The following is a 25,780-nucleotide window of genomic DNA, read 5'->3' as shown; positions in this document are numbered from 1 at the left end:
TGCGGCCAACATCTCCAAAAACTCGTCAAACAGGTCCTTTATATCATGAGGCATCAGTGTGGAAGTTAATGCAACCTCAATGCTTGGCAAAAAATAAAACACAAAAACTGGAAATTAGATTTTTCTTAGACCGATCATATCGGTCAACTATGAGTGTGCAGGTGATTAAAAAAACACAAGCATCGCAGACTCATTGGTTGGAATTTATTCAATATTCTGTTGTGTTCCGTTGTCTAGACCTTCAGTCACAAGCTTGGCAACTGTGAAAAGTAACCAAATAAAATGGAACTCATAATTGTACATTCACTACTGATACCCCTGAATGTTGCCTTTGCGACCAGTCCTTCCATCAATCAGAAAAATACTACATGGCAGAAAAGATTGTTTTTTTGCCAGTGCTTCAAAAACACGCAGGCGGCGGCAGCTGCCCGTTTCTAGTCCTCGCCTCGCAGTCAAGCCTCATCTGGCAAAGGAGTTTTTCCCTTTAACAAATGCACAGAAACCAAATCAATCAAAACATCAAAAGACAAACAAGAGAGAAGTGGGTGAGAAAATGCTGACATGTCATCTGCCGTGATGCCGTGTGAGGTCTCAACAGGTTGGGAAGGGGAGACAAAACACCCTGCATTGTTTCATTGTTAATGCAGACATCGCATGAAAGCCGTCAAACAGTTTATTCCATTATCCTTGATATCCAGCTTAAAGTTCATTTACTAATAGCATCTTTGTCCAAACTAGTAAAAAAAAAAAAAATCCAAGATGGATATAAATAAAGAAAGGAGACTGCGGCCGCCCCCCACCCCCAACCCGTCAAGCCTCACGTGAACTGTGTTAGCCGTACGGTATAAAATCACATGTGAAAATGCTAGCGGCCCCAAAAGTACACTTAAACAAACAGCGCAAGCTCAAAAGTCTCCCGCTAGCAAAACCAACATCCGGCGTCAACGTGGTCGCACGCGCTCCGGCGCATTCGCACGAGGCCATTCCAACCGTGTCTGTGGATTATTTCTAGATGCCGGCTTTTTGTTTCTGTTTTGAGTTTGTTAACCACTGTAATGAACAACAGATGCCTGTAGATGGCGGTGTTGCATGGCTGGGGGTTTGAGATCAGCACAGCTTTTCAGCAGAAGCTAAAGAGCAATCAATTCATTTGAGTTGAAATGACTTTTTAAAATGTATTTTAAAATGAGGGGGAGGGGTGAAGCTGAATCCAAACCGGGCTCAGTAACGAGCCGTTCTGAACGCGGCGGCGGTCACGCGAGCGCTCGGCGGCCGTATGGGCTCCCTCCCGCCGACACGCGTTCAAGTACAGACAAAGACGCTGAACGACGACAACGGGGGAGATCATGGTAAAAATGGTCCAAGGGCTGCCCGATTTTGGTGAAAGCACATTCGTCTCCTAATGGTCAATCGAAAAGGTTTCATGTACGAGTGGAAACGAGCCTGTTCGTCATTTACATTTCAGGCAAATTACGTCTGTGCAAAGAGTTTTCTTTTGTCTTTCTGTTTGTACAGAATATGTATGCGTGTATGCAAAACCAGTTTGTTGTTTTCTTGTTGGAGCGGAGCGAGGAGGGGAGGGGTCTGTACAGCAGCGGGGAACCAGGGCCACTTCCTCCTGGTGGCGGCAGCGGCGGCGGTGGTGGGCGTGTCTCCGATGACATCGTCAAGACAGGGTCGGGGTGGTTTGGCTCATTGCTCGTGAGCTGCACTGGTGCCTCGAATCGGACCGGTCTTACGCAGCTGGATGAGGTGAACAGAAAGAGACAAAATGAAAATAGAAAAATAATACATGACGAGAACGCGGCGGCAGGCAAGAGAAAGCAATGAGAGAAAATGAACGGATGGATGGATGGATGGATGGATGAATGAATGAATGAATGAATGAATGGCAGACGGCAACCCAAGTTGAGGGTGGAAAACGCGCTGGGCAAAGCGTCCATGTTGGAGGGAGGCCAGCTTGCACAAAAAGGACGTTTGACTTGAGCTCATCTACTTTCTGCCGCGTCCAGCGGAAATTGGGTTAGGGCTGACTCAAATGGTGTCGATCCTTATTTCAGTGTACACACGCAAGTGCCATTTTAATTTGAAGTCCCCGTTGGGCTTTTTCCAATGCAGTGACTTCTCCCCAACATCAAACATTGGCTCAAAATTTGGAAACGCGCGATCGGCAAGATGTGATGACGAGGATGAGGGCGAGACGCGTTGAAGCGAGTTCCAAACGCGGTGAAGGACAGACAAGGAGCACGGCACTCCCCATGCAGGCAGGCGGGCGGCTGGCCGGCCGGGCGCTCTGTGAGCGCAACTTACTGGGCCTGCCTCTAGACTTTGACTACAGCGACGGACGGCGTCTACTCGTCTGTCGCCGAGGTGCCTCGCACGTCGCCCTTCTGACGCATCTGATGTGACATGACAAGGTTAAGAAGCTCCGCCGGCCGGGCCTTGTGGGGCGCCCGTGTGGGTTACCTCCTCCAGCTCCCGCTGGGTCTCCTCCTCCATGCGCCTGATGTCCTCCATGGTCAGACCCACCCACTTGTCCACCCAGCAGAAGAGCTGGCGGTGGAAGTTGGTGAAGATGCGCTTTTCTTGCTGTGGACACGGACACACACACACACACGCGTGCACACACACACACACGCACACACACGCATGCACACGCATGCACACGCACACACTCCCATCAACAACTTGTGACGCTTGAAAATTGAAAGTGAGCAGGCGGCGCTTACCCTGTGGATGAAGTTCTCCACTCTGGTTTGAAAGCCCCACCACCGGAACTTGACGGAGACCAGCTTGTACGCGCACATGTACGGACAATCCGTCTTCAGCTCGTTCTGCGAGAGGCAAAGAGATGCTATGCCACGAGCACGACCGGCGGCGTCCTTTTCGTCCTCCACGCTTACCTTCCACTCGGGGCCGAGGGGCCCTCTTCCGGTTTTGACCGAGCGAAAGAGGGACGGATCTTCTTCTTCTTTGTAGTCCTGCAAGGAAAGAACCAGTGGCGAGTTGAAAAGAGGTCACTTGACATCCTCGGGTGACATCTCTGAGACTTTGTCATGCACAAAGTGTTTCTTTTAGCGCAGCAACTACAGCAGAAAACAAATGTCCACCTCCAGTTTTCCACTACCGGGGCAAAAAACAAAACAAAACTAGAAGCGGTAATCGGACAGATTTAATACGATTTGTTTTGAAATGGTTTGGTTTTGAAACAGGGCTACGTCAACCAGGAAGCTAGCAGGGGTTGTGCTGCTGCTGCTCTTGCACGGTGGCGTTTTAATCCGGCAGGTCAGCGCGAGCCGAGCCGAGCCGAGCGCCGGCCAACGGCAGATGGGCGTGCCGCTTGAGCCGCACCTCAGCGCTGATCCACTTAAGTCATTACGGCGCTCGCGTTGCGGCGCAAGCGTTATGTCGGCGCCACGCGATCAGGAGGCGGGGCTTACAAGATCCTTTCCTCAGAAGTTGACGACAACGGAAAACGCTTAACCCGTGCAGGGGTCAACACAACTCACCCCCGGCGCCACCTCCTCTTTGTTGGCGATGTCTATGGGAACCACCTCCACGCTTCTCCACGTCTGCTCGTCCAGGTCGTGCACCTGACGCAGGGCGGGACGGGACCACAGTCGGTGACCCAAAAGCCGAGGGGCCCCGTGTTTGTTTTGGCGCCGCTTTGCCCGCACTCACGTTTTCCACCGTTCCCATGTCGGGCTTGTGCCACGTCTCGATCTTGATCTCAAAGTCATCTTTCATGTACTCGTTCTGCGAGGCGTGAGACGCGAGTTAGCGGGCCCGTTTTTTCCCCCAGAACAATACGTGATCTTCTAAGGTGACACCATGAGGCGGCGTTGACAGCTGCGGCTAATCTCAGCCAAGTGATTTAGCCACGCGCTACCAACGGAGGCCAGGACTTATGGCTCAATCCAATCAAGCAATAAGACGTTTGGCCGGCCCCGGCCTCACCGCTTCCAACGGAAGACAGGGGGCGCCAGCGCAAAGATGTGCGCCCGAGAGGAAGACGACACTCACCGTCACGACTGCAGCGGCCGGGGGGTGGGGTCAGGTGGGGTGGGGGTAGTGGGGAGAAAAACAAAAGCTGTCACTTTGAAGCGCACGCACAAAAACATTTCACTTTCAAGCACACCTTTCTCCCATTTTCAAGACAAACTCAAGCTGTGGAATTTGCAAGAACTCTGGCGCCGTGACGCACTTCCAATAAAGTCTTCACTCGCTGTGACCTCAGGCAGTGTCACAATTTGACACTGGTCACACATTTCTTTGGAGTCCAAACAAAGAAATGACAGTCACAGGGAGCGCCACCGCCCGGACACCACGGCGACTCACCGGTACGGCAGTACGGGTACGCGTTCCAGGCCTTTTCGTGAAAGACAAACGCCGACTCCGGTGCGAGCAGCCTCACGTATCCCGGCACTTTACTGCAGGCGGCAAAAGAAGACCAGAGCGTGAGAAAGCGGCAGAGGGCGATCCGGTCCAAAAGTGCGAGCGGCGCACTGGCCTCTTTAAGTGGTAGATTTTGTGCGTGAACTGCCCCTTCTCGCCATCCTCCTCGTAGGGTTCGTTCTTCAGCACCTCGATGCCCTCGCCGCCTCCCGTCTCGTTCTTGCTGGCCTCGGCCACCGAGTAGAGCTGGCCCACTTGATACTGGCGGAGGGAAGCCAAGGCCCCCGGGTGAAAGTGGCCCCCGCAAAAGAATTCCGAGCGACGCTCACGCGTAACGTGCGACACTCACCTCTTCGACAGAAATGGGCAGCACCACGCGACTGCGAGCACAAAGCATAAAGAGAGGCGGCGTTATGGTGAGAGAATGTCAAATCAGAGCTTCAATTGAAATAAGGCACAGCCTCGAGACTGCAAAATCCAAGACAAAAATCCTCCTCAGCCATTCCACAGACGTACACAAAGCGTCACGTGACTTCCACTGAATTACTAAACCGTTGACAAGCCATAACATCAGGTACATTGTACACAAACGCATATTGTCATTGTGATGCGTGACGTGAAGTAAGTGTGTCAGGGCATTCATTTGGAAGGGTGCAAAAATCACTCCAAGTGAATGTAGGCCATCAATCACAGTTAGCGGCAGAGTGCCTCCCTCAAAGCCGCTCCTGCGCATTTCATGTATTGTTTGCATCTTTTACTCAAAGCCGCTCCTGCGCATTTCATGTATTGTTTGCATCTTTTACGGTTACAATGACGGAAGGGATTTGTAGCCGCGAGACGTTTATTATTGCCGTTTTTGAAGCTATCCGGCCAGTCGAAGTCCCAATCGCCAGCTTGCTGCCATGCTAACAGTCGGCATTTCATGGCAAACGGGGCCAATTGCCACGCGACAATGTGGCAGGCAGCCCACTTTGCGCGTCCTCGCTGGAAACCGTTAGCAGGAGTGCCAGCCATTGTGACTTCTCTCCGTTGAGGTGGAGCCTAGCCTAGCTAGGGAAGGAAGTGTTGTGCTGCTGGCTGTCAGGCTGCGAGCAAAGCTCCTAGCCTAGCCTGCCCTGCTAGCGTTTGCGGCTAAATCCGACGGAGCCTTAATCTGTCCCTCAAAAGCTTAACATTACGCCACTTTGGGGCTATAACGAGATGCTAGCCGGTTAGCCGAAGCTCGTGGCGTTAGCACGCCTACTCGGCAGTGTTGGTTAAACGGGCTGAACGCCGCCACCACCACAGCTCTGTGTGCGTGCGTGCGTGCGTGCGTGCGTGTCCTTCTATGACGTGAATCAAATTGAGTGCGAGGCGAACTGGCCAGCCTAGCCTAGCCTAGCAGTTAGCGATAGCTTCTCACTAACAACGCCTTAAAAAGACCGGTGCCCCGTAAAGCACGTCCGTTATCCTGCCCGCCCGTAGCATGTCTTTTGGAGGCTTACAGGTTGAGGGAGGAGCCCAGCGAACCAAACCGATCACGACTCGCTAATAAGGCCTTAAATGGCTGAAATTCCCCCGAACGATGATAAGGGGGGAAAAAGCCCCAACCAAAAACACGTCAGACTCACTATTCCTTGATGAGCACCATCTTCATCAGCCGGTCTGCGCCTGCGCAGTAGCAGGCGAAAGGAGAAGGCACGGTCAACAAGTTGGCCCCGCCCTCCAGGAGACATCCGATTGGCTGAGCCGATCGACAGCCTATTACCTTGAAAGCAAACGATCGATCAATCAATCAATCAATCAATCAATCAATCAATCAATCAATCAATCATTAGCTCATCTCGCCCGCGACTGCAAAAAGTGCAAAGACTTGCACAGTGTTGGAATCCTCTTCGTATTTATGACAGGAGTGAAATAAATGACAGACAGCATATATCAAATCTGCCACTGAAATAGTGTAAGAATCTTCTGTCAAAGTAGAAGTACAGTGTTCTTTCTTCCTGTCCACTTGACCCGCACCGGCATTTGTTAGCTAGCAAGCAATACTTTCTCAACCTTCTCAGAACATCAGGGTCAATCAATCACCATGGCAACCGGGTAGGTGCCAATATTCATGTCAACACTTAGAAGAAGGGAAAAAATGCCCTGCTAGAAATTTGTAGCCAGAAGGAAATTTAGTGCGTTTGGAAGCTTTGGAGGCGGAAGGCGCTTTGCTGTCCACACTGGGGAGACGGTCTGAAGTCTCGCTGGACTTATGTCGCGACGAGAGGTCCAGCAAAGCCAGAACGTCTTTCTTCACCGTGCTCATTTTCTTTGCCGGAAGAAGGCCGGCGGGGGATGCGCCTTCGTGTTGGCGGGCCGCCTTGAAGCTTTTGAAGCGAGGGACCGTGGCGGCGGTGGTGGTGGAGGAGGGGGGTGGCGCCAGGGAGAATTTGGGGTGGGACTCGCTGCTAACAGCTTTTGGATGACACTTGCTCCCAGTTGAAGGTTTGACCCGGGACTCGGTGTCAGGTGAAGTTTTGTCGTGACAATCTCTGCCAGGTGCTTTGAGGTGAAGTGAAGACGCTCTGCCAGCCAGATGTTTGGGGGATGAGGGTGGAGCCAGCTTCTGCAGGGAAGAGGAGCGGCACGGCGGTCTGGGAGAGAGAGGAGCGAGCGGCGCCGAAGCCAGGCTCGTCCTACTCGGGGGTCTGCTGAAGGCGCTGGTCTCGGACGGCTGGAAGGCGCGTGCGCCCCTGCTCAGGATGGGAGTGACGGGTGTCGAGAGAGAACGCCGCCCAGGGGTCCGCTGCAGGATCTCCACGGCACGCATGTGGACCCGGGTCTCCTCCAGGATCTTGCGAGTCAGCTCCTCGGGGTCCAGCTGTCCCGCGGGTACGCCGCCGCCGCCCGCCTCCTCGCGGCCGCTCATCTTCGCTTTGCTCCTCTGAGGAGACGAGCTGCGCAAATGAAGGATCGGATCGGAACCGGTGAGTCGGCTAGGAAAGCTGGAGAGCAGCCGATTGATTGGTGGCGTTTCGCATTTTGAGGAGAGATAAACATTTGAACTTGCACTTCCTGCGTGCGCCGCGGCTCTTTGACCGCGGCGCAACGGTCCTCTGGCCTCAGAGGCTCGCTGCTGATGATGGCGTAGCCCCGGTGGTCCTCGTCGCCCGCCTCCCCTTTACCCAGATTGGCCAGTCGGCTGGAGCGGCGAGGCGTCGCCGCCCCCTCCTGCGCTTGCGAGCACCGGCCGACCGCATCGCTTCCCGCGGGCTCGGGGCGCGGCCAGAACCCGAGCGAGGAGGTGAGCGAGCCGAGGCTGTAGACGGAGATGGCGTCGCCGCTCGGCGCGTCTGGGCAGAGGGAAGGACGAGGCGGCGAGGCGGGAAAAGACGCGGGCTGAGGCGTCGGCGGAGAGGGCGACAGAGACTCCAACGAGGACGAGCCGTACGTGCCGACACGCTCGGGAAGGTCTGCCGAGTCTGAAACGGGACCCGAAGACTCGTGTCATGCGCGATGGGCTACGAGAAGGGTCGCGAAGAGAATGAATGAGGCAGGCGCTCTCACCGAAAAGCGCCAGGAGTGAGCGGAGGGCCAAAGCCATGACTCGCCTGCTGGCCCGCTTGCCCGTCTTCAGCAGAACGTCCTCCCGACCCACCTGGCACAGGTCGAACCCTGAAGAGCAAACAGGAGGCGTGGTTGTCAGCGCCGTCCGTCCGGCCTTCGTTTGTCTCCGTTCTGCTGACCGACCGAGGGCCGCCAGGAACTCGTGGCATCCCGGAAGCCTCCACGCACGCACGCTGAGCGACACGAAGACCGGCGATTGGTCGCTCTGGCCGTCACGTGACTGCAGCTGCAGCGGCAGCAGCACCTGATGGAGCTGCCGCATATGGAAGCAAAGGAGAAGAAAGCAAAAGTCTGACTGACACAAGCGCAAAGCGAGTCGACGTGAGCCGTCGGCTCGCTCACCTCGCGTACGAGTGGCTCTCCCGCTTGGGGCGCCGACACCAGTTTGCACAGAGCCTCGAAAGCTGCCGCGCTAAGACCTCCACACACAAACGAGATGCCGGTCATTCGAAACCCTCAGCCACAACCTGAATTTGAAGCGCAGAACCCTGAAAAGCCGTCTCGAAACGCTCGTCCTGGCTCCGAAGGCGAATTCCAAACCCGAGCAAATTTGAAACCTTAACGGTACCGAGCAGGGCTTGCATGGTGAGACTGCAGCGCTGCAGCCGTTCTCCGGGGTCCGACGTGGGGAAGAAGACGGCGGCGGGGCGGCCGGAACCGCCCGCGTCCAGACGGAAACCCACCGCCGCCAACAAGGGGCGCCACCCGGGCACGCCGCCGACCTACAACGACCGAGAGAAGGTCACGCCATCACCGCGCCCGCAACGGCTGGCTCGGATCCAGAAGCGGCCGCCCACCTTATCGTCGACGCTCTGCTGCGACGTGTACAGGAGCTTGGCGTGGCCGCTGTGGATGCGCTGCAAAGATTTCTCCACCTGCGCGCGGCAACGAGACCCGCCGTTTGCTTTTATTTATTCGATTCGATTCCAAAGGTGCGTCGGCGTCTTGACTTCCAACCAGGTGCAGAAGAACCCTCAAGGTGTCCCTGGCCCGGTCGGCGTGGCAGAGAACCTCCGCCAAGGCCCGTCGCAGCGCCGACTCGGGCCCGTTGAGCCGGACGTCGCCGCCCATCAGAAGGTAACCTGAGCGACGTTCGGTTTCATTGGAAAACACGAGGGGGATTTGGAGTGTGCTCACCTGCCCAGTTGAAGGGGTCCGCAAAGTCCTTGCTGTCGCGGAGCGTGCTCATGGCGCCGGCCAGCGCGGCGCTGGCCGCGGCGCCCTCGAGCAGGGCCGAGTAGAAACTCTGCATGAAGAGTTTGGCAGCGGGCGGCGGCGTGGCCCACAGGGACACGCACACGCATCGGACGCCCGCCCACAGGAAGGCCCCGGTCAGACCCGACAAGCCGTCGCACGTCAGCCGCACGCCGGACTCGGGGTAGGACCTGGGAGGAGATGATTACGGACTTTTGAGTGCGTGAGAACATGAAGGCAGAACCTCCGGCACCAACCTGAGGACCACCAGCTTCACACTCAGGTTGAGCTCCGAGATCTCCTCCGCGGTGAGGAGGAAGTCTCGAAGCGGAGGACGGCTCTCGCACGCATCCTCGCCGACGCAAGCTTTCGTTCCTTCCGCGCTCGCCGCCGTCACGCACCGGCCCCCCTCTTCCTCCTCGCCGCCGGGGTCGAGCACCAGGGCGGCCGGCTTCCAGGAGACGTGAGTGGCAAAGTGAACGCACTGCGCCTGCGCCAGGGCGGTGAGGGCGCGCTCCTTGGTGGCGTGGGCGAGCTGGACGCAGCCCAGACGCTCGCCTAGACACAGAGCCTCGTCCCGGGCCGACGGCGGCGGAGCCCACGAGCGGCCCCGCCACGGGCCAGGCGCCCCCACCAGGGCCAGTCCCGAGCCGGCGAGCCGGCAGGGCGGAGCAGGCGGCCCGGATGCTCGCAGGCTGGCTAACGACGGCACGCAGAGCAGAGCGAACATCTGGTACAGGAACTCGGCGGACGAGCTGCCTTTGAGCAAGGCGAAGGGCACCAGGTACAAGTCACCCTCCAGGACCAGAACCAGTTGCCGGCGTGGACCCGCCGGACCACCGGCGCGCAGCAGGGCCTGACACAAAAGACTTGACGCAACTTGAAAGAACTCCACGGATGCGGCTCGTTCGTACGTACCGCTTCCATCGGCGCGATGAGCAAGTCGTAGAGGGCGGCGAGAGGAGAGGCGTCCACGCCGAGGCGGCGGCGAGGAGAAGACGAGCCGTCCTCGGCCGGAGAAACGCCGGCGCTGCGACAAAGCGGATAAGCCCGTTGGCCCGGCCGGCGCTGACTTTGATTGACGAGCTGGTGCGACGTCGGGCTGTTGGAGACGTTGTCGGCGGACGCCACGCGCAGGTAGCCGTCCAGCTCGTCGTCAAAGCGTCGCTCGGCGGCCTCTCCGACTCGGCTCTCTGTCTCGCTGCCCACGTTCATCCTGCGAGGAAGGAAACGGGATGTTTTCCGAATTGTGACCTTTGATCTCCCCATGATCCCGCCTCCCCAGAACTACCGAACCGATGAGTCGCTCGCTCGCCCAAACACAACAGTCCTCCAAAAGCAAATGGGTGTCGTTGCGCGTTACCTGCTGAGGTTTCCGTCAACTCCCAGAACCTCTCTGGCGGCGCAGACGTACTGCTCCAGAGAGCGCCGGCCGCCCTCCCGCGAGCTGGATCCATCTCGGAACTCCGGCGCGTCGTCGGCTCCGAGACGGGCCTGGTTGAACTCGATGACGCCTATGACATGACCGCGACGCTAGCGACAAGGCGCTCCGACGCGGTCGGGAGACGTTCTCCTACCTGAGCCGGGAGCCAGCAGCCAGCTGTGCAGGAAGCCTCTCGCCAGCGAGAAGTACAGCACCGTGGCCTTCTGGCTGTCCACCGTCTCCAGGATGCGCTCCACCGTGACCGGGGCACGCCGGTCCGAGCCCACCGGCAGGTGGGCGAAGGTCGGCCTTCGGGCTCGCTCCGCTACGGCCAGCGCCTCCTCCACGTGGCCTGCGGACAAAGCGCCGCCGATGAGTGGAAACGACAGAGACGGTCTCGGCGTTGTATTTCATCTACCCAGGCTGACGAGGACCCTCTGGAGAGCCTGGTACGAGTCCGTCTGCAGCTCTAAGAGGGCGCGCTTGCGGTCGGCGCCGTGCTGCGTCTCGCGGCCGACGCTCTCAAAGAGAAGCGAGGCTCTGTGAAGCTGAAGCAGACGCAGCCATCGGTTGTCGCCGCCGTGGCGAGTGGACACGCGGCCGGCCGGACAAAGCGCAGACCTGCCGCCGGGCCTCCGCCAGGTCCTCGGCAGCCCACAGAGACAAGCCGAGGCGGTGGCGCATCTCGGCCTCGTCTTCTCTGCCGGCTGACCGCTCGGCCAGGCGAAGACCTGAAAGCCATCCCGCCATTGTAGTCGATGATGTCTGGCCGCTGCCCTGGCGTGAAGTTGCTCTGCTCACCTTCCCGGAGGTACGCGACAGCCTGCGTGGCGTTGCCCAGCGCGTGGTGGATCCTCCCCAGGCCGCCGTAGGCCCGGCTTTTGGACAGCAAGTCGCTGGTCTGCGCCGCCATGCTGAGGTGCTGCTCCTGGAGAAGCAGAGCCTGCTGGTAGTCGCCCAGAGCCTCGTAGGTCACTCCCAGGTTGGCGGAGGCTCGCGTTTGGCCCCTGACGCATCCCGCCCGCTCCGCCATGTCCAGAGATCGTCGGTGCCACTGCAGCGCCGTCTCGTAGTCGCCCATCAGTTGGTAAACTCGGCCCAGCTCATCGCTGGCCTCTGCTTCCAGGGATTTGTCCTGAGCGGGTTCAAAAAGAGCCATTTGCCGAATTGCCCGGCCGCCGACCGGCGTCGACGTCAAGCTCACCCCGGCCGAGCGAGCGATGCCGAGTCCACGCTCCAGGCAGGACAAGGCCGGCTCATAGTTGCCCATCTGGCCGTGCACGGCGCCCAGCTCGCCGTACGCCCGCGCCTCGCCACCCACCGGCCCGCCCAGCTGGTGAGCTGCCACCAGCCTCTTCTCCAAGCACACCAAAGCTTGCTGCAGGTTGCCCGCCGACCTGCGTGCGTGCGTGCGTGCGTGAGACAGACACGGACGGATGGGGCTGGTTACAAACGGAGGCGTTGGAACGACGCCGCTCAAAGTTGCCGGAAGAAACCTGTGAGCGTCGGCGAGTCCTCTGTAGGCTTCCGCCTGGTCCTGAACTCGCTCCAGACTCCGAGCCACCGTCAGGACCTCGTGGTAGCACCGCACGGCCTCGTCAAAGTCTCCCAGGGCGACGTAGCATTTGGCCATGTTCCCGTAAGCCTTCCCCCGATGCGGGACGGCGTCTCCGGAACCCGAGCGCCGCAGGGCGGCGAGCTGCTGCTCCAAGAAGCCGACGGCTTCCTCAAAGCGGCCCGCGTTCATCTCGGCGATGGCCATGTTTCCGAGGACCTGGGCCTCCTGGCGGGTGTCGCGCAGCCGCCGCCGCGCCAGGCCCAGCTGAGCCTCGTAGCACTGCAGGCTGGTGTCGGCGTCTCCCAGGTCGGCGTGAACGGCGGCCAGGCGAGCCAAAGCGCGGCACTCCCCGCCGGGGTCGCCCAGATCCTTGCGCAGGGTCAGCTCCCGGCTGTGGAAGGACAAGGACGTGTCCGGCTGGCCAAGCAGCCTGACGGAGAGGGTGACCGCGTGAAGGCCCCGTCCGCTTTGCTCAACGATTCGGGTCGGTGGGCTCTTCACCTGTGTACTGATCCGAGAGCCGAGTAGGCGTCCGCCTCCATCTTCTGATCGCTGAACTGGTGAGCTAAAGATAACTGCTGTCGGTAGAAGCCGGCGGCTCCCTGAAGATCGTCTTGACAAATGCTGACATCTCCGAGGTTGCCCAAAGCCCTGAAGATTGCCTACAAACGCAGCACGGGCAGCGCGGGCAGCACGGGCAGGATCTCCTCAAGTGCTCTCCCACCCCTACCTTTGTGTTGTCCAAAGCTTTTGCGATCTGGAGCAGATGGTTGTGACACTCCTGCGCTCTGCTGAACTCCCCCAAGGCTTTGTGGGCCAGGCCCAGGTTACAGTAGGCTTTGGCCTGGGCCAGCTTGTCCTGAAGGTCCATGGCCAAGGCCAGATCTTGCTGGTAGTATCTGGTATGCGGAACGGTTTTGGTGTGACGACAGGCGGCGATGTCACCGAAGGCGACCGCTGCGTCCGACTCAGCTTTCACCGAGTCCTGACCTGACGGCATCTTGGTAGTGTCCCAGGCAGAAGTGGGCGTAGGCGAGGTTGTGGCAAACTTTTCCCTGGGCCTCCGGAGCGCCAAGGCCGGGAGCCAGAAGCAAGTACTGGCGGTAGTACGGCAAGGCCTCCTCGTAGTGGCCTCGGCAGCAGTGGAAGTTGCCCAAGTTTGCTGGAAAGGGAAGAAGGAGCAAGTCAAAGCGTGGCGTGGCCTTCTTTCAAGTTGACCGACGGCTGACTTGCCTAACGCTCTGGCTCGGCTCTGAACGTCGCCCAGCTCCCTTGAGACGCTCAGGTGGCGCAGGTAGTGTTGGAGGGCCCGGTCCGGAGCGCCCAGCGCCTGGTAGGCCGCCGCCAGGTTGCCGTGCGTGGAGGCCTGGGACGCCCGGTCGTTCACCTGAACGGAAGACACCCGAGCGCTCGGTCAGCGGCCTCCCCTTCCCTTTCCTCGCGCCGGAGCTTCACCTCCAGAGAGATGTTCAGCTCCTGCCGGTGGAAGCCGGCCGCTTGCTCGTAGAGGCCCAGGGCGTGGTAGGCGTTGCCCATGTTGCCGTAGGCCCGGCCCTGGGCGGCGTAGTCCCCCACTTCCTGGGCGCACAGCAGGTCAGCTTTGTGGGACTTCAGGGCAAGGTGGTAGTCGCCGCGCATCTGGTGGACGATGCCTGAGGGGACCAAACGTCGACTCGCTCGGGTGTCAATTGTGGCCGAGAACTCGACAAACAGGCAGGCGCGCGCAAAGACGGACGGCGGGCACCCCGGCCCAGTCAGGTGACGCGGAGTCCAGTTGTAGCGACGGCGAGTGGAGACGCTCGGTACGTAAATAAAAGATGAGTGCGGCGGCTGGCGACACGCGTGTAAAACCATCACCTACCCAGGTTGGAAGAGGCTCTGCCTCGAGCCCCCGGGTCCCCGAGCTCCTCGGCGATTTCCAGTTGACGCCGGTGATAGCGCAGCGCTCCGTCCAGGTCCTGAGCACCAGCGCACATACGATTGGAGGATGCGTGCACATGGCGCATTCAAAGCGCTGGCTGACTGACCTGCACGCATCGGGCGGCGTGTCCCAGGCCGGCCAAGGCCCTCATCTCCACCCTGCCGCCGCTGTCTCCGAGCTCCCGGGCCAGCTTGAGAACTCGGCTGTGGTACGTCACGGCTTTGTCGTAGTCGCGCTGAGCGTGGTAGGCGCTGCCCAGGTTGCTGTAAGCCCGAGCCTCCTCGCGCCGGTTCCCCAGACTCTGACCCGGAGTGAGAGGTGAGATTGAGATTAGACGATTGTTTTGGACCTTCCGAAATTCAGCCCCACTGCAGACAATAATGACGTTGGCACCTTGGCGATGTCCAAGTGTTCCTGGTGGCACCGCAGGGCGCCGGCGACGTCTCCCATGGCGGTGTACACAGCGCCCGTGTCGCCCAGCTGCCGGGCCTCGGAGAGCCGGCAGCCATTTTGCTTGGCCAGCGCGACGCACTGCTTGTGGCTGGCTAGCGCATTGGGGTAGTCGCCCACGGCCGTGTACGCGTGGCCCAACCCTCGGAGAGCTTGGAACGCTGCCTGAGGTTGGTTGGTACACCGTAGCCATTAGCTATTAGCGTGCTCATTGTGCTATCTAGAGTTTAGGCAAATGAACGTTCTCGTCCAGAACCATCTAGTAAAGCGGCGACGTTCGAAGCAAAGGCGTCATGGAATTAGCAGCATGCTAATACAACGCCTCATGCTGATGCTGATCACAAACCTCTTTGTGCTTCAGCTTCATGGCCAGAATCAGTTGCTGCCTGTGATTGGCCAGCGCCTCTCGGTAACGGCCTTTAGAGAAGAGGGCGGCGCCAAGGTTGCCGCGGGCGCGGCATTCGCCCGCTTGGTCACCTGCGGAGGGGTGAGGTCACACGCGTACGCCGAATACAACCCGACGGTGACACACCTAAGGTGCGGGCCACGTCCAGGTCCCGTCGCATGTAGGCCAGGCTCTTCTCGGCGCGGCCGAGCGACCAGTAAGCCGCGCCGAGCGCCGAGAAGATGGAACCGCGCATCTTCAGCGAGCACGTGCCGATCTGCAGGGCCGCTTCCAACGCCTCGGCGGCGGCGGCGTGCAGGCCGTGCGTCAGCAGCTCCTGTCCGACCAGCGACACCACCATGAAGGGGCTGCGCTCCAGCTTCATGCTTTGCAGCTGCCGGTAGGCGGGCTCCAGAGAATCTGGAGGCGGGCCGCGCAAAACGGAGCGCTCAACTCGGGGGTCGGGCGGTCGAGTCGGACACCACCTCACCTCGGAGGGGCGACTTCATGGCGGCCTCCATCATGGCCGTCAGAAGCTGCGGACTCTTGGGGTCCCGAGCCAGGCCCGAGGCAAAGGCCGCCAGGGCGTCTCCGTGGCGACCCAGGTGCTGCAGCGCCACCGCCTGGCGGAAGTAGGCCTGCAGACGGTGAAAGGAAATGGTCAACTACTGGGCTAAAACGGAAAAAGCCCACTCACCTTCCTGCGGGGTTGCCACTTGATCATGTTTGCCCGACCGACAACAACGAGTTCACCTGCTCGCTCAAGACTGATGCTGAAACCTGATAGGCTGCGCAGAGCCTCTGACCCTGCCCCCTCCCGCTCTCGCACACACACACACACAGGTTTAGAGGTCACGTTACAAAGTTGTTACAGCAGGGGCAGCAGAGGTCAACGTGAGCGGCCGCGAGTGAGCTCTGATTGGCTGAGTGGATGAGGAGGAGGAGGATGATGATGCGGCGGCGCACTTGGCCCACTTGTCTCGCTCAGTCAGCCGAGTGGCAAATAAAATGGATGAATGAGTGCTATTTGAATGTGCTTGCGCGGTTGCCCTCGCAGGATGGTCCCAGGCGAGCCAGACAGCGGTTAAGCCGCCCAGACCGGAGCGGCGCGGCCTGGCCCGGCCTGACGGTGACCCCGACCAAACGTTCTAATCTCATGCCGGCTGGCGTCTTGCCTCCAGCAGCCAACGCGCCGCCGGTCCAACGCTAATGACAGGGCGGGCCTCGGGCGGCGCTTTCCACCGACAGAAACACACAAAGGGCACGCTACGCAAGACCAGTTGCGTGCGGGCGAGCGTGCGTGCGTGCGTGCGTGCGTGCGTGGGAAAAAGGCAAACGGAAAAAAACTTGGCAAAACCATTTTTGTTGATTTCTTCTTTTGTTTTGACCTCCATTGCCTCCATTCAAAAGGCTGGACTTCACGCACGCACACACACGCAAAGCAACACAGCTTCTGTTATTGTCTTTAAAAGCCAAGGCCGAGCGCCAACCCCCCCCCCCCCCCACACACACACACACACTTCCGTCCATTCTCTGTCGCAGAGGAAGGAAATCCATTTTCTTCCGCGCACACACACACACGTTTTGTACACTCTTTTGTGTGCTCTGCACTCTGCTTGTTATTTGATTTCACCATTTGTCGACATTAAGCTCCTCAACTGACTCGGTCCCGTTTTTTTGGCCCGGACTGTGGACCCTGGTGGAGTTCTCGCAAACGTCACAAAGGATTTGGGCTAAACGGTTCCCCTAGTGTCCCTTTCCCGTCACGGCAGCGCTAAGGGCAGAGGAGGTGGTACCTGCGTCCATTTTGGGTTGATGTCTCGGGCCTTGTTGGCATCATGCAGGGCCTGGCGGTAGCGGCCCAAGCTGAGGTGGGCCGCCGAGCGGATGCTGTAGAGCACGCAGTTGAGGGGGTCGGCGGCCAGGGCCTCCGTGCACAGGCGTGCCGCCAGGGCGTAGTCGCCCTGCTGGCACGCCCGCTCACAGCCACGGATGCCATCCAACGTGGCGTGGCCTTTGCCTGGACCTGAGTCATGTGCTGGCCCCGCCCCTTTCTGCATGCTGGCTGAGAAGGAGGAGGAGAACGGTGATCTGAAGAGGGGAGGCTGCAAGGAGAAGCCACAATTGAAAACCTTCAAATACAATGGAATGACGGAATTTGTATTTGTTCAATTATTCAAAAGGGCTTTTCAGAAGAACTTTCGGTGTTGTGGGCAATTCGTCTCTATGATTTCTTCTCATTTGAATAAAGTTCAGTTGATGGCACAGACTGTTACTGTTACTGGGTGCGTAGCTGCTGTGCGTCTGGTGCGGATGGCGCGCTATCGGGCGGACCGGGCCATTGTACGAGGGGGAACATCGCGTGGAGGTGGACTGTGCGTCTACATCCGTGACGAATGGTGCCGGGACTTTGTTGTGGGATGCCAGCACTGCTCGCCACTGGCGAAGTTTGTGATCTCCAGGCTGTTGGGGTCCTGAACTCTCTCCCCGTTGTTTTACTTGTGTGTTAATCGTGTGCTGTGTCTCGTCACCGTGGGATAGGGGGAACGGTATTTCGGTTTCTTTGTGTCCTAGCATGAAGGAATTGACAATAAAGCTGACTCTGACTCTCTGACTCTGAGAATATGGTAAGAGAAACATGTTCATATGCGGATGGGGAGAGTTGCGTGCACTTTTGAACTTTCTACAACAACAACAACAAATTGTGGACTGGATTGTGACGTCACCAATCCGGCTTGCAGGCCAGACTTACACAGTCGGAAATAATCAGCAACGTGAAAGTAAAGACAGAAAAAGCGAGCAACTCGATATAAAAATACAGAGCATATAATCATCCTGAAATAACGCGAGTTGGCTCTCTGGACCCAGCAGAATATTTGGATTTGATTTGGACGCGTACTCCTCACCTAGTTCTCCTGGGAAGTTGGGCAAGTTTCCATCAAGCCGCCGCCGCCGCCGCCCCTGAGCCCGATAAGAGTGAAGTGAGTGAGACCAAAGTTCGGACTGGAGAGTCCAATCATCGTCGAGTCGAGTCCAACGGGAACCATGTTTGTCGGAGTTCACCTCCTCTTCCCCTCGATGCCTATTTGTCTGTCTGTCTGTCTGTCTGTGTGTGTGTGCGCGCGCGCGCGTGTCGCTCGATTCGGCAAACTTTCTCGCTGTGACGTCATTGAGTGCTCAACAGTGGGCGCGCGCACGCAGCCTCTGCATTCGATGTACTGTATGTATGCATGTATGTAGTTGTGTATAGTTTGAAGATGAATTTTATTTCATCCTTTAGTTTCACAATGAATTGGATGAGACAGTGTGTCCTATCTCTTCAAAAGAAATAGACACAAATACATACGTATGTATTTGCGTCAATTTCTTTTTCAAATGTATGCACTATATTCAAAGCATTGACCTCTTAAGACCATCGGAAAAGGACAAATGTTGTCCAGGGCAGGCAGAACATGAGCTTCGTACATCCACGGTATAACTGATGCCGGCCGGCCGTCCGTCCGTCCGTCACCCCGGCCGGGTCTCGTACTCTGAGTGAGCAAAACACTTGTACCAAACATCCACGGGAGGGCGTTCTAGACTAGTAAATAGAAAATGGAGTTTTTTTGTTTTTTTTTTTAATTCATCTATAGTTGTCTTTATTTATTTGGGTTTTATGATAAATTGGATAAGACAGTATGTATGCATGTGTGACAGATATTTATTTGTTTGTGTGTATATGTATTTATTTGTTACATTTATTGATGTGTCTATATTTATTTAATATTTATTTGTCTTTTGCTCTCTGTCTTTCTCTCGCTCTCTTGCTTTTTTTCAGTTTTACCATGATAAGACAGAGTATGTATGTATGTATGTATGTATGAATGAATGAATGTATGTATACGTATCTATGAATGTAGCGCGCTGGGGAGCTGACGGGTGTCTTCACGGACATCTTTAACATTTCCCTGCAGCAGGCCATCGTCCATTCGTGTTTCAAGGCTGCCACCATCGTACCTGTGCCGAAGAAACCTGCTCCGTCCTGCTTCAATGACTACCGCCCCGTGGCGCTGACGCCCATCATCATGAAGTGCTTCGAGCGGCTTGTCATGGAGCACATCAGATCCAGTACCCCCCCCCATAGACCCCTTCCAGTTTGCGTACCGAACCAAACGGTCCTCAAAGGAGTCAAAGGTGGAGACTTGTGGTGGAGTGATGCAACATTGCAGTTGGTGGCGCTCTTGCTCGTAGAGCAGACTGAATTCCAAACATCCCAGCGTGGCTTTCGCAAGAAAAAGAACCAAAAAGCGCACGAGAGCCGAAAAGCCAAAGCGGAGCTGCAAAACGCCGGAACTCACTCGCATCGTCCGAGTCGGCGGCGGCGGGCCCGTGCTGATTTGGCCTTGGCCCGACACAATCAGCTTTGGCGCTTCACATCTGCTCTGGCTCTTCTCGTCAATCATCGGGAAACACCATTGATTGGTCGCCCTCCATTTTCCAAATGAAAACTTCTCAGGCAGGCATTGTGCCTGAAATGAAAGACTAACAGGACGTGGAAAAAGGCTCTCATTTTGGTTCGGAGCAACCCGCAAAGGAAATTTGGTGAACACAAACACGTGACTTGACGAGTCAACTTTTGTATTTATTATAGCGTACGACAATATGACTGAGAAAAGTGCAAAAAGACAAATGAAAAGTTCTTTACAAAGGAAATTTTGTGAACACAAAGACGTGACTTGACGAGTCAACTTTTGTATTTATTATAGCGTACGACAATATGACTGAGAAAAGTGCAAAAAGACAAATGAAAAGTTCTTTACAACGTTTTTTCCAAGAAAACAAAACACTGTTGTTTATTTTGTCAAAGGCATTTTGGACTCGGCCAAGGGTTAAGTGTCAATTTTAAGCGGCCTGCGTTTGGGGCTCGACAAAATTTGGCCTGGAAACTCAAGTAAGACTTTTGAAATCTTAAGCACGTCATTTAGTTTGGTCCACTTATTGGAAAAAGAAAATCAATAACTCCAAAACACAGCGGTGAATGAGCTGGCCGTTTATTCTTACGTTAGCGTTGTTAACTGCAATTTTTCTTGTCGTCGCTTTCTTAAATATTTAGAATAAACTCTGGTTGGTTGTGTGCGCGCGTCAACACTATGTATATGGCTAGTCGATATGTTCTATTGTTTCGACGTACATTCTGTTCGTGTACAATATAGACCTTCAAAAATAGACTTTAGTTTTCTTCCCTCCCCCCCGCCATCAAAGAGTCACAGAAGGCACATCCGCGAGTCGACGCGCGCTAATCCATCGCGGCGGATGCGGACGGAGCCCGGCCCGGCCCGGCCCGGGGCCAAGGCGTAGTGAGGAAATTTCCAGGCCACGTTTGAAATGAGCGGATGAGGACAGACGAGAAGAGCCATAGCGCCCCATTAGCCTAGCGTAGCGCCACCAAAAACTGGAAAGAGTCCAGCGTGTCTGCGAGCTCCAGTTAGTTCCACTAACCTATTGCTTCCAAGATCTATTTGGAGGTGGGTTGAGGAGCTTCATTCAGACAAACGTAGGCTTTGACGCCAACCGCTGGCATCGTGATAACCGGGAAACTTCTGGTGGCCTTTTGGGAGCGACTGCAAACTTCCTTGGTGGGCTAGAAGGAAGGGGGCCTTGGGCTGGATTTCAAGCTAAATGAGGCTAAGCTAGGCTATGCTAATGGGCAGCCATAACGGGCTTCTCGTCACCTCTGGAGGCAACGAAAGGCATTTAGTCACGTGTGGTTGAAACAAAACAGACAACATACGCGGGTCACAAAAAGTTGCTGACGTTGCGCTTTGGGCTGAAAGTTCAGGAGGAGCCTAAAGTGCAGGTGAACGTTATTGGACCTTCTGTAAACTTTGAAATGTTCAATGTTTCAGTACTTTTTTTTGTGCCGCTTGCTGTTCTCTAAGGAGCAGCCCAATGGCAAAATTCACAACGAGTATCCTCAACTTTTCTTCCCAAGCTCCAATCGCCGCAAAATCTCGTGACCAGTGTAGAAGATGCGCTTGAGAAAAGAGAGGGAGGGGGCGAGAAAAAAAAAAAGAGCATTTGCGCGTCATTCCTGACTGGATGAGGACGAGGCTCGCAAAGGCGGCGTGAACGGACATTCGGCGGCGTGAACGTGAGAGGACGCGGGTGGGTTTTGTCTTCAAGGCAGTTGCGGCGAGGTCAAGCATACGATAGTAAGCCAATGGTCAGGACGTCTGACGCACAACCTTGTCTGCTAACAGTTCAAAAGAGAGAGAAGAAAATGGGGGTTGGGCTTGGATTCCACACTTGGGTTTGCTAGGCGGGGGGGGGGGGGGATTTGGCGTCGCTCGGTGGCCGGCGTGAGCGTCACAGTGGTTCGGGCTTGGGCTGGAGGCCCAAAAAGCTCTCCCCCCACTCTCTCTCTCTCTCTCTTTGTTGTACTGTGGTGGCGATATCCCGTCGTGGGCTGAGCCGCTCGGGCGTCAGGGGGTCCTGCGGTAAAAGCGGGTCGGTCACTTTGCGGCCGGATCACCTCTGGCCAAATAGCGCTCTAACTCACGTGTGGGCGGATCTCATCTGAAGCTTTTCTGCTGCTGCATCAAGCCGACGTTCTCGTACACTCGGGAGTTGTCCTCGCGCATCCTGAGGACACGCCCGTTAACGCCGACCCACGGAGCGAGCGCGTGACCGACAAGTCGTGCTTACTCTGTGCAGGTGGGCGTGGGCAGCGGCGTGCACGGAGGAAGCGGACTCTGCTCGCCGCCCGTTAGGTCCGACAGGGAATACTTGATGTTGGTGTACTCGCGACCTTTGATCTTACTTTTCTGGGAAACACAAACAAACAAACAAACAAACAACAAAGGGTAACGAAGGGCGCCTGGAGAACATTCTGTTGTTTTTTCTACGTAGCGCTGTTAGCGTGCGGCTGAAGTGAGGGTTCATGATCGATCGAGCGTGTGGCTAGCAAGCACATTGTTGCTGCTGCGGTTACGCCAAAGTGAGGGCGCCGGTGAGCAGACAAAAGCGGGCGTCACCTGCTCCTCCACGATGCGCTTCTGTAGCGTTTCAATGTAGTGCTGCACGGCCCTGTAGATGAAGCGGTACTGAGCTTCCGTCTGGACCATTCCGGAGCGTTGAGAACGGACCATCTGGATGCTCTTGGGAACGTCGATGTCGCAATCCACCCCTGGAACGCGCAACGACAAACGTAAGCCCGCGGCGGTGCGCACGCGCGCGCGCACCCACGCACGCACGCACGCACGCACCTTTTTCTCTGATGATGTCGATGAGGATGTCGATGACGATGAAGGTCCCCGTCCGCCCGATCCCTGCGCTGCCGACACGAGAGTAGCGCAAGTTAGCTAGCTCGCGTGTGCGTGCGGGCCGGGCCGCGTTGCCAAACCCAAACCTGCAGTGCACGGCGATGGGCCCGGCGTCCACGATGCTCTCCTGCTTCAGGTTGACCTCTTCCAAAAAATCCAAAACGCCGCCCGGGTCGGCGGGGACGCCGTGATCGGGCCAGGCCTTGAAGTGGTACTGCCAAACCGTGCGCTCCGTGTTGCCCTGTGGGGCAAAGGAGGAGGGAAAAAAAACAAAAGACAAATTCAGCCTTTGAAAGGTCGAAAGAGGAGAAAATATTGAAGAGGAAGGAAAGTGACCTGTCCCACTTTGGAGAGTTTGAGTTCTCTGAGGATGTAGTCGTGCGCTGACGTCTCTCGGACGTTGCGAACGCGCATGGCGCCGTATTCCTTCAGCGCTGACACGTCAGGCCAGTACTTGACGCATTTACTCTGTGGACAAGCAAAACTAATATGACGCAAAAGAAAGGACGGGCGGACGGGCGGACGGGCGGGCGAACGGACGGCCTGGGCCAGCTGCGCGTCGTCACCTTGCCCCTCTCCACCTCCTTGGTGGTCATAACGATGACTTGCGAGTTCTCCTGGAACACCATCCTCCAGAAGTCGCTGATGGTGTTCTGCAGGCAGCCCTGCGTGGCGATGTACGACTTCCTCAGCTTGGCGCTGTTGCACTTGCCGTCCTGCACGGGCTGAGCGCCGCACGGCCACAAAGGTCAGCGGGCGCGCAGAGCCAGCGGTGGCGGCGCCGACGACGACGATTACCGGGCTCGGGGATACCACCGCGATGATGTTGGCGTTGATGTAGTCGGAGCCCGGCTCCTCGGGGTCCCCGTCGGTCAGGACCACTCGAGTGTGGTCGACTGGGGACAAAAAGCCAGGTGTGAAGGCCACGAGGCGGACGACGGCGTCCGAGATGCTTACAAGGCAGAATGTTCTTGTATCTGTTCTTGTTCTTGTTCTCGGCCCTCTGGCCCTCCTTGCGGCTGTAGAGCAGCTTGCACTCCTGCTGCTGTAAGGTCTGCGCGGGAGCCAATAGCGGGTCAGACGCTGGCAGAATTCACGGCAGGCTCACTGAACGCACGCCGCGCCGCGCCTCGCCTCACCTCAAACTCCTCCCAAAAGCCTTGCTTGACTTTGTCCGTGGCCTCCGCCAGCTTGCTCAGCTCCCGGACTCGACTTTCGATTTCGGCCGCGTTGATGCGAGTGGTGTTGAGCGGCTGCGGAGGGGGACCCATAACAAAAGCGATAACAAAAAGGCACGCCTCCCCTCCAGGACCACCTTTCTTTCTTTTTTTTTTTTTTTCAAGAAGCAACGCCGCTACCTGCTTGAGCTGCAACACGGTGCCGAGGGTCTCCACCATGGGGTTCTTTTTGTAGTGCTCCACCAGGTCTGTGAGGGAGTCAAACTTCTCGCCACCGCCCACGTCGTACTTCAGGTCGTGCTGGAGAAGGGCGCAATGTTCTAATATTTGTATAAAGGCCCCGAGAGAAGTTAGCGCTCTCGAGGCTGACCTGGCATCGGATCATGACGTGCGTGACTTTGGGCTTGCTGTCGCTGCCGTCCGTCTTGTCGTCACCCGTGCGCACCGACAGCACAAAGTCTCCGGGGTGGCTCTGGCTCTCCCGCACCAGGAAGCTGCCGTTCTTGCCTTTCTCCGTCAGGAGCTTTTCCGCCTCGCGGCCCGACAGGTGCCCGTGGAACCATCTGCGGGTGGGTACCTAATGAAGTGGCCCGCTTTGCGTACCGACCGGCAGCCGCGCGTCGGTCTCACCTCTCCGACGTCGGGTCGGCGCAGTTGAGCGGGTATTTGAGCTCGATGACGTCGCCGTTCTTCTCCTTGAGCTGCCCGTGGTGCTCCATGTAGTATTGCACCAGCTCGGCCAGCGTGGCGAACTTCTCGCCGCCGTATAGGTCGTAGTAGTCGCCCGTGTTCTGAATCTTGATGTGGGTGACGGCGCCATTCCGTCTGCGCGTTTGGTTAGGAATGGCATTTTTGCAAATGCCGAAAATGCTTTCCCCATTTCGGACTGGACCGACGATCACTCACCGCACTGAGAGGGTGAAGTCTCCGAGGTTACTCTTGCTGGGTCTTGCCAAGAAGCTGCCGTCCACGCCGCGCGTCAGCAGCAGGTTCTCCGCCTCCACGCCCGTGATATTGGGGTGGAACCACCTGTTGAGACAAACACAGTCTGATCAGCTTCTGTGTCCATCTTCAGGGCCCAGCGCTGAGAGCTGTCAGTTTCCGTGATTGGACAAGATACTCCGTGACACGTTCCATCCACCTTGTCATCCTCACAGTTGGGCTATTATGACACACCAGTTGTTCACCCCAGCTCGTTTTGCAGCTCGCCTGCTTGAAGGGCGCTTTTCTTCTTGCACATAAAGGCTCAGAGTTGCTCTGTGCTTAGTGTTGCCACATCATACTGACATCATGAGCCTCCCTCGGAGTACAGCGTAACGAACGCTAGAACGTCTCGTAGGCAATGAGGAAGAAGCCTTGTGCCTTTTGATCGCATCGATATTTACAACGTGGGGGGTGAATAGGGGTTAGGCTTAGGCTGGAGGTGAATAGTCAACTTGAAGTCACTGGTGGAGACGAACGTTTCGCGGCGGGCGGGCGGGCGGGCGAGCCAGCAGCTCCCCCCGGGCCCCACACAAAACGTCGCACACATGATACACAAAACGTCGGGGGCGGACCACTTGGAGGTTTTTGGCCGACGCGCTGCCCCCAAAACCTCTCGGCGAGAATAAATGTCGAAAGCTAGGCTAACGCCGGCGGCGGCCGGTGTTTTCCAGGGAAGCGGTTACCTTCGAGATGTCATTTTTTTCCGCTGCTCACTTCCTTCCCTACTTGGCAGCTAGCAGTAGCTTCCCGGCAGCGAGGTGACGAGCCTTCGCGACCGTTTTCCCCTCCAGTTACCGGGAAAAGACGTTCATCGGCTCGTGCCCGGCCAATGTGTGTGCCGAAATCACGACATCGACGAAAAAGTATGGGGAAGTACTCCGTAAAAACTGCTTTTAGGCCCGTCTCGGAGACTTGAGAACAAGTCGAGGGTTGGACGTCACCGAACCTGCGACGTACTAAAGGGTACGTTGCTTTTCGCGCCTGGTATGGCCGCTTAATTGTGTTGCACCACCCCTTTACGTTAAAACAACGGCTCTCGTCACATCGGGGCAACGAGAGGTAAAAATGGAAGACTCCTTCCATGTTCCGTCTGTGCGCATGCGTAGAAAAGTAATCGTATGTTTTCCAAGCGGACTAAAGAATGTGCAAGATGAAGAAAAAAAAGAAAAAAGTATTGCTAATATGAGGTGTATGAGTCAAAACAACATACTGTAATACGAAATAGTTTGACATTGTTTTTTTTACTTTATTGCCGGAGGGAAAATGGTGTCTTTGAGGTACGGCGTTTATTGGTGTTTATGTGATGGCTGCGGGTGTTGATTTACTCATCATGTATTACAGTAGTACAAATGCGCTTTTCGTACACGGTTTCATTAACGCTTAAACGTTAAGTTAAACGG

General features: G+C 56.7%; 3 protein-coding genes across 10 annotated transcripts; all 3 read right to left on the bottom strand.

Moving 5' to 3' along the window:
* Positions 1-185: 185 nt before the first annotated feature.
* pitpnb (phosphatidylinositol transfer protein, beta) lies at positions 186-6,050 on the bottom strand. 4 transcript variants are annotated; one of them, XM_037266189.1, is made up of 12 exons: positions 6,006-6,050; positions 4,745-4,775; positions 4,511-4,656; positions 4,339-4,430; positions 4,024-4,031; positions 3,682-3,756; positions 3,510-3,593; positions 2,904-2,981; positions 2,730-2,834; positions 2,467-2,589; positions 2,311-2,399; positions 186-1,743 (listed from the first exon to the last, which is right to left on the bottom strand). In XM_037266189.1, the coding sequence occupies exons 1-11, from the start codon at positions 6,029-6,031 to the stop codon at positions 2,352-2,354; spliced, it is 816 nt and encodes a 271-aa protein (XP_037122084.1). In that variant the 5' UTR covers positions 6,032-6,050; the 3' UTR covers positions 186-1,743; positions 2,311-2,351. The 4 variants fall into 4 exon arrangements, with proteins under 4 accessions (XP_037122084.1, XP_037122085.1, XP_037122083.1 ...); XM_037266190.1 differs by having other exon boundaries at positions 2,320-2,399; XM_037266188.1 differs by lacking the exon at positions 2,311-2,399.
* A 260-nt stretch (positions 6,051-6,310) lies between these two features.
* ttc28 (tetratricopeptide repeat domain 28) lies at positions 6,311-18,098 on the bottom strand. 4 transcript variants are annotated; one of them, XM_037266085.1, is made up of 32 exons: positions 17,533-17,643; positions 16,714-17,198; positions 15,408-15,555; positions 15,065-15,337; positions 14,879-15,009; positions 14,476-14,697; positions 14,189-14,383; positions 14,023-14,119; positions 13,617-13,813; positions 13,395-13,548; positions 13,152-13,323; positions 12,892-13,060; positions 12,663-12,823; positions 12,100-12,591; positions 11,808-12,000; positions 11,405-11,738; positions 11,225-11,334; positions 11,022-11,151; positions 10,758-10,955; positions 10,544-10,694; positions 10,286-10,396; positions 10,099-10,213; positions 9,438-10,036; positions 9,124-9,371; positions 8,944-9,068; positions 8,784-8,861; positions 8,555-8,708; positions 8,329-8,405; positions 8,110-8,239; positions 7,927-8,034; positions 7,430-7,841; positions 6,311-7,316 (listed from the first exon to the last, which is right to left on the bottom strand). In XM_037266085.1, exons 2-32 carry the CDS (start codon positions 16,975-16,977, stop codon positions 6,494-6,496), a joined length of 6,771 nt encoding a protein of 2,256 aa, XP_037121980.1. In that variant the 5' UTR covers positions 16,978-17,198; positions 17,533-17,643; the 3' UTR covers positions 6,311-6,493. The 4 variants fall into 4 exon arrangements, with proteins under 4 accessions (XP_037121980.1, XP_037121978.1, XP_037121977.1 ...); XM_037266083.1 differs by lacking the exon at positions 17,533-17,643 and adding an exon at positions 17,824-18,098 and having other exon boundaries at positions 10,099-10,396; positions 16,714-17,008; XM_037266082.1 differs by having other exon boundaries at positions 10,099-10,396; positions 17,533-17,644.
* Positions 18,099-19,632: 1,534 nt separating this feature from the next.
* Positions 19,633-25,352, bottom strand: ptpn11a (protein tyrosine phosphatase non-receptor type 11a). Of its 2 annotated transcripts, none has more exons than XM_037266128.1 (16): positions 25,064-25,352; positions 24,303-24,425; positions 24,027-24,221; positions 23,767-23,959; positions 23,577-23,696; positions 23,358-23,471; positions 23,176-23,272; positions 23,017-23,114; positions 22,785-22,943; positions 22,555-22,686; positions 22,305-22,459; positions 22,162-22,229; positions 21,931-22,082; positions 21,602-21,720; positions 21,458-21,538; positions 19,633-21,388 (listed from the first exon to the last, which is right to left on the bottom strand). In XM_037266128.1, exons 1-15 carry the CDS (start codon positions 25,075-25,077, stop codon positions 21,469-21,471), a joined length of 1,809 nt encoding a protein of 602 aa, XP_037122023.1. In that variant the 5' UTR covers positions 25,078-25,352; the 3' UTR covers positions 19,633-21,388; positions 21,458-21,468. The 2 variants fall into 2 exon arrangements, with proteins under 2 accessions (XP_037122023.1, XP_037122024.1); XM_037266129.1 differs by having other exon boundaries at positions 22,564-22,686.
* Positions 25,353-25,780: the final 428 nt, after the last annotated feature.

Source organism: Syngnathus acus, chromosome 12 (genome assembly GCF_901709675.1).
Source record: "Syngnathus acus chromosome 12, fSynAcu1.2, whole genome shotgun sequence".
Lineage (NCBI taxonomy): Eukaryota > Metazoa > Chordata > Actinopteri > Syngnathiformes > Syngnathidae > Syngnathus > Syngnathus acus.
Note: the sequence above shows the minus strand (reverse complement) of the source record. Positions and strands in the feature narration are given on the sequence as shown.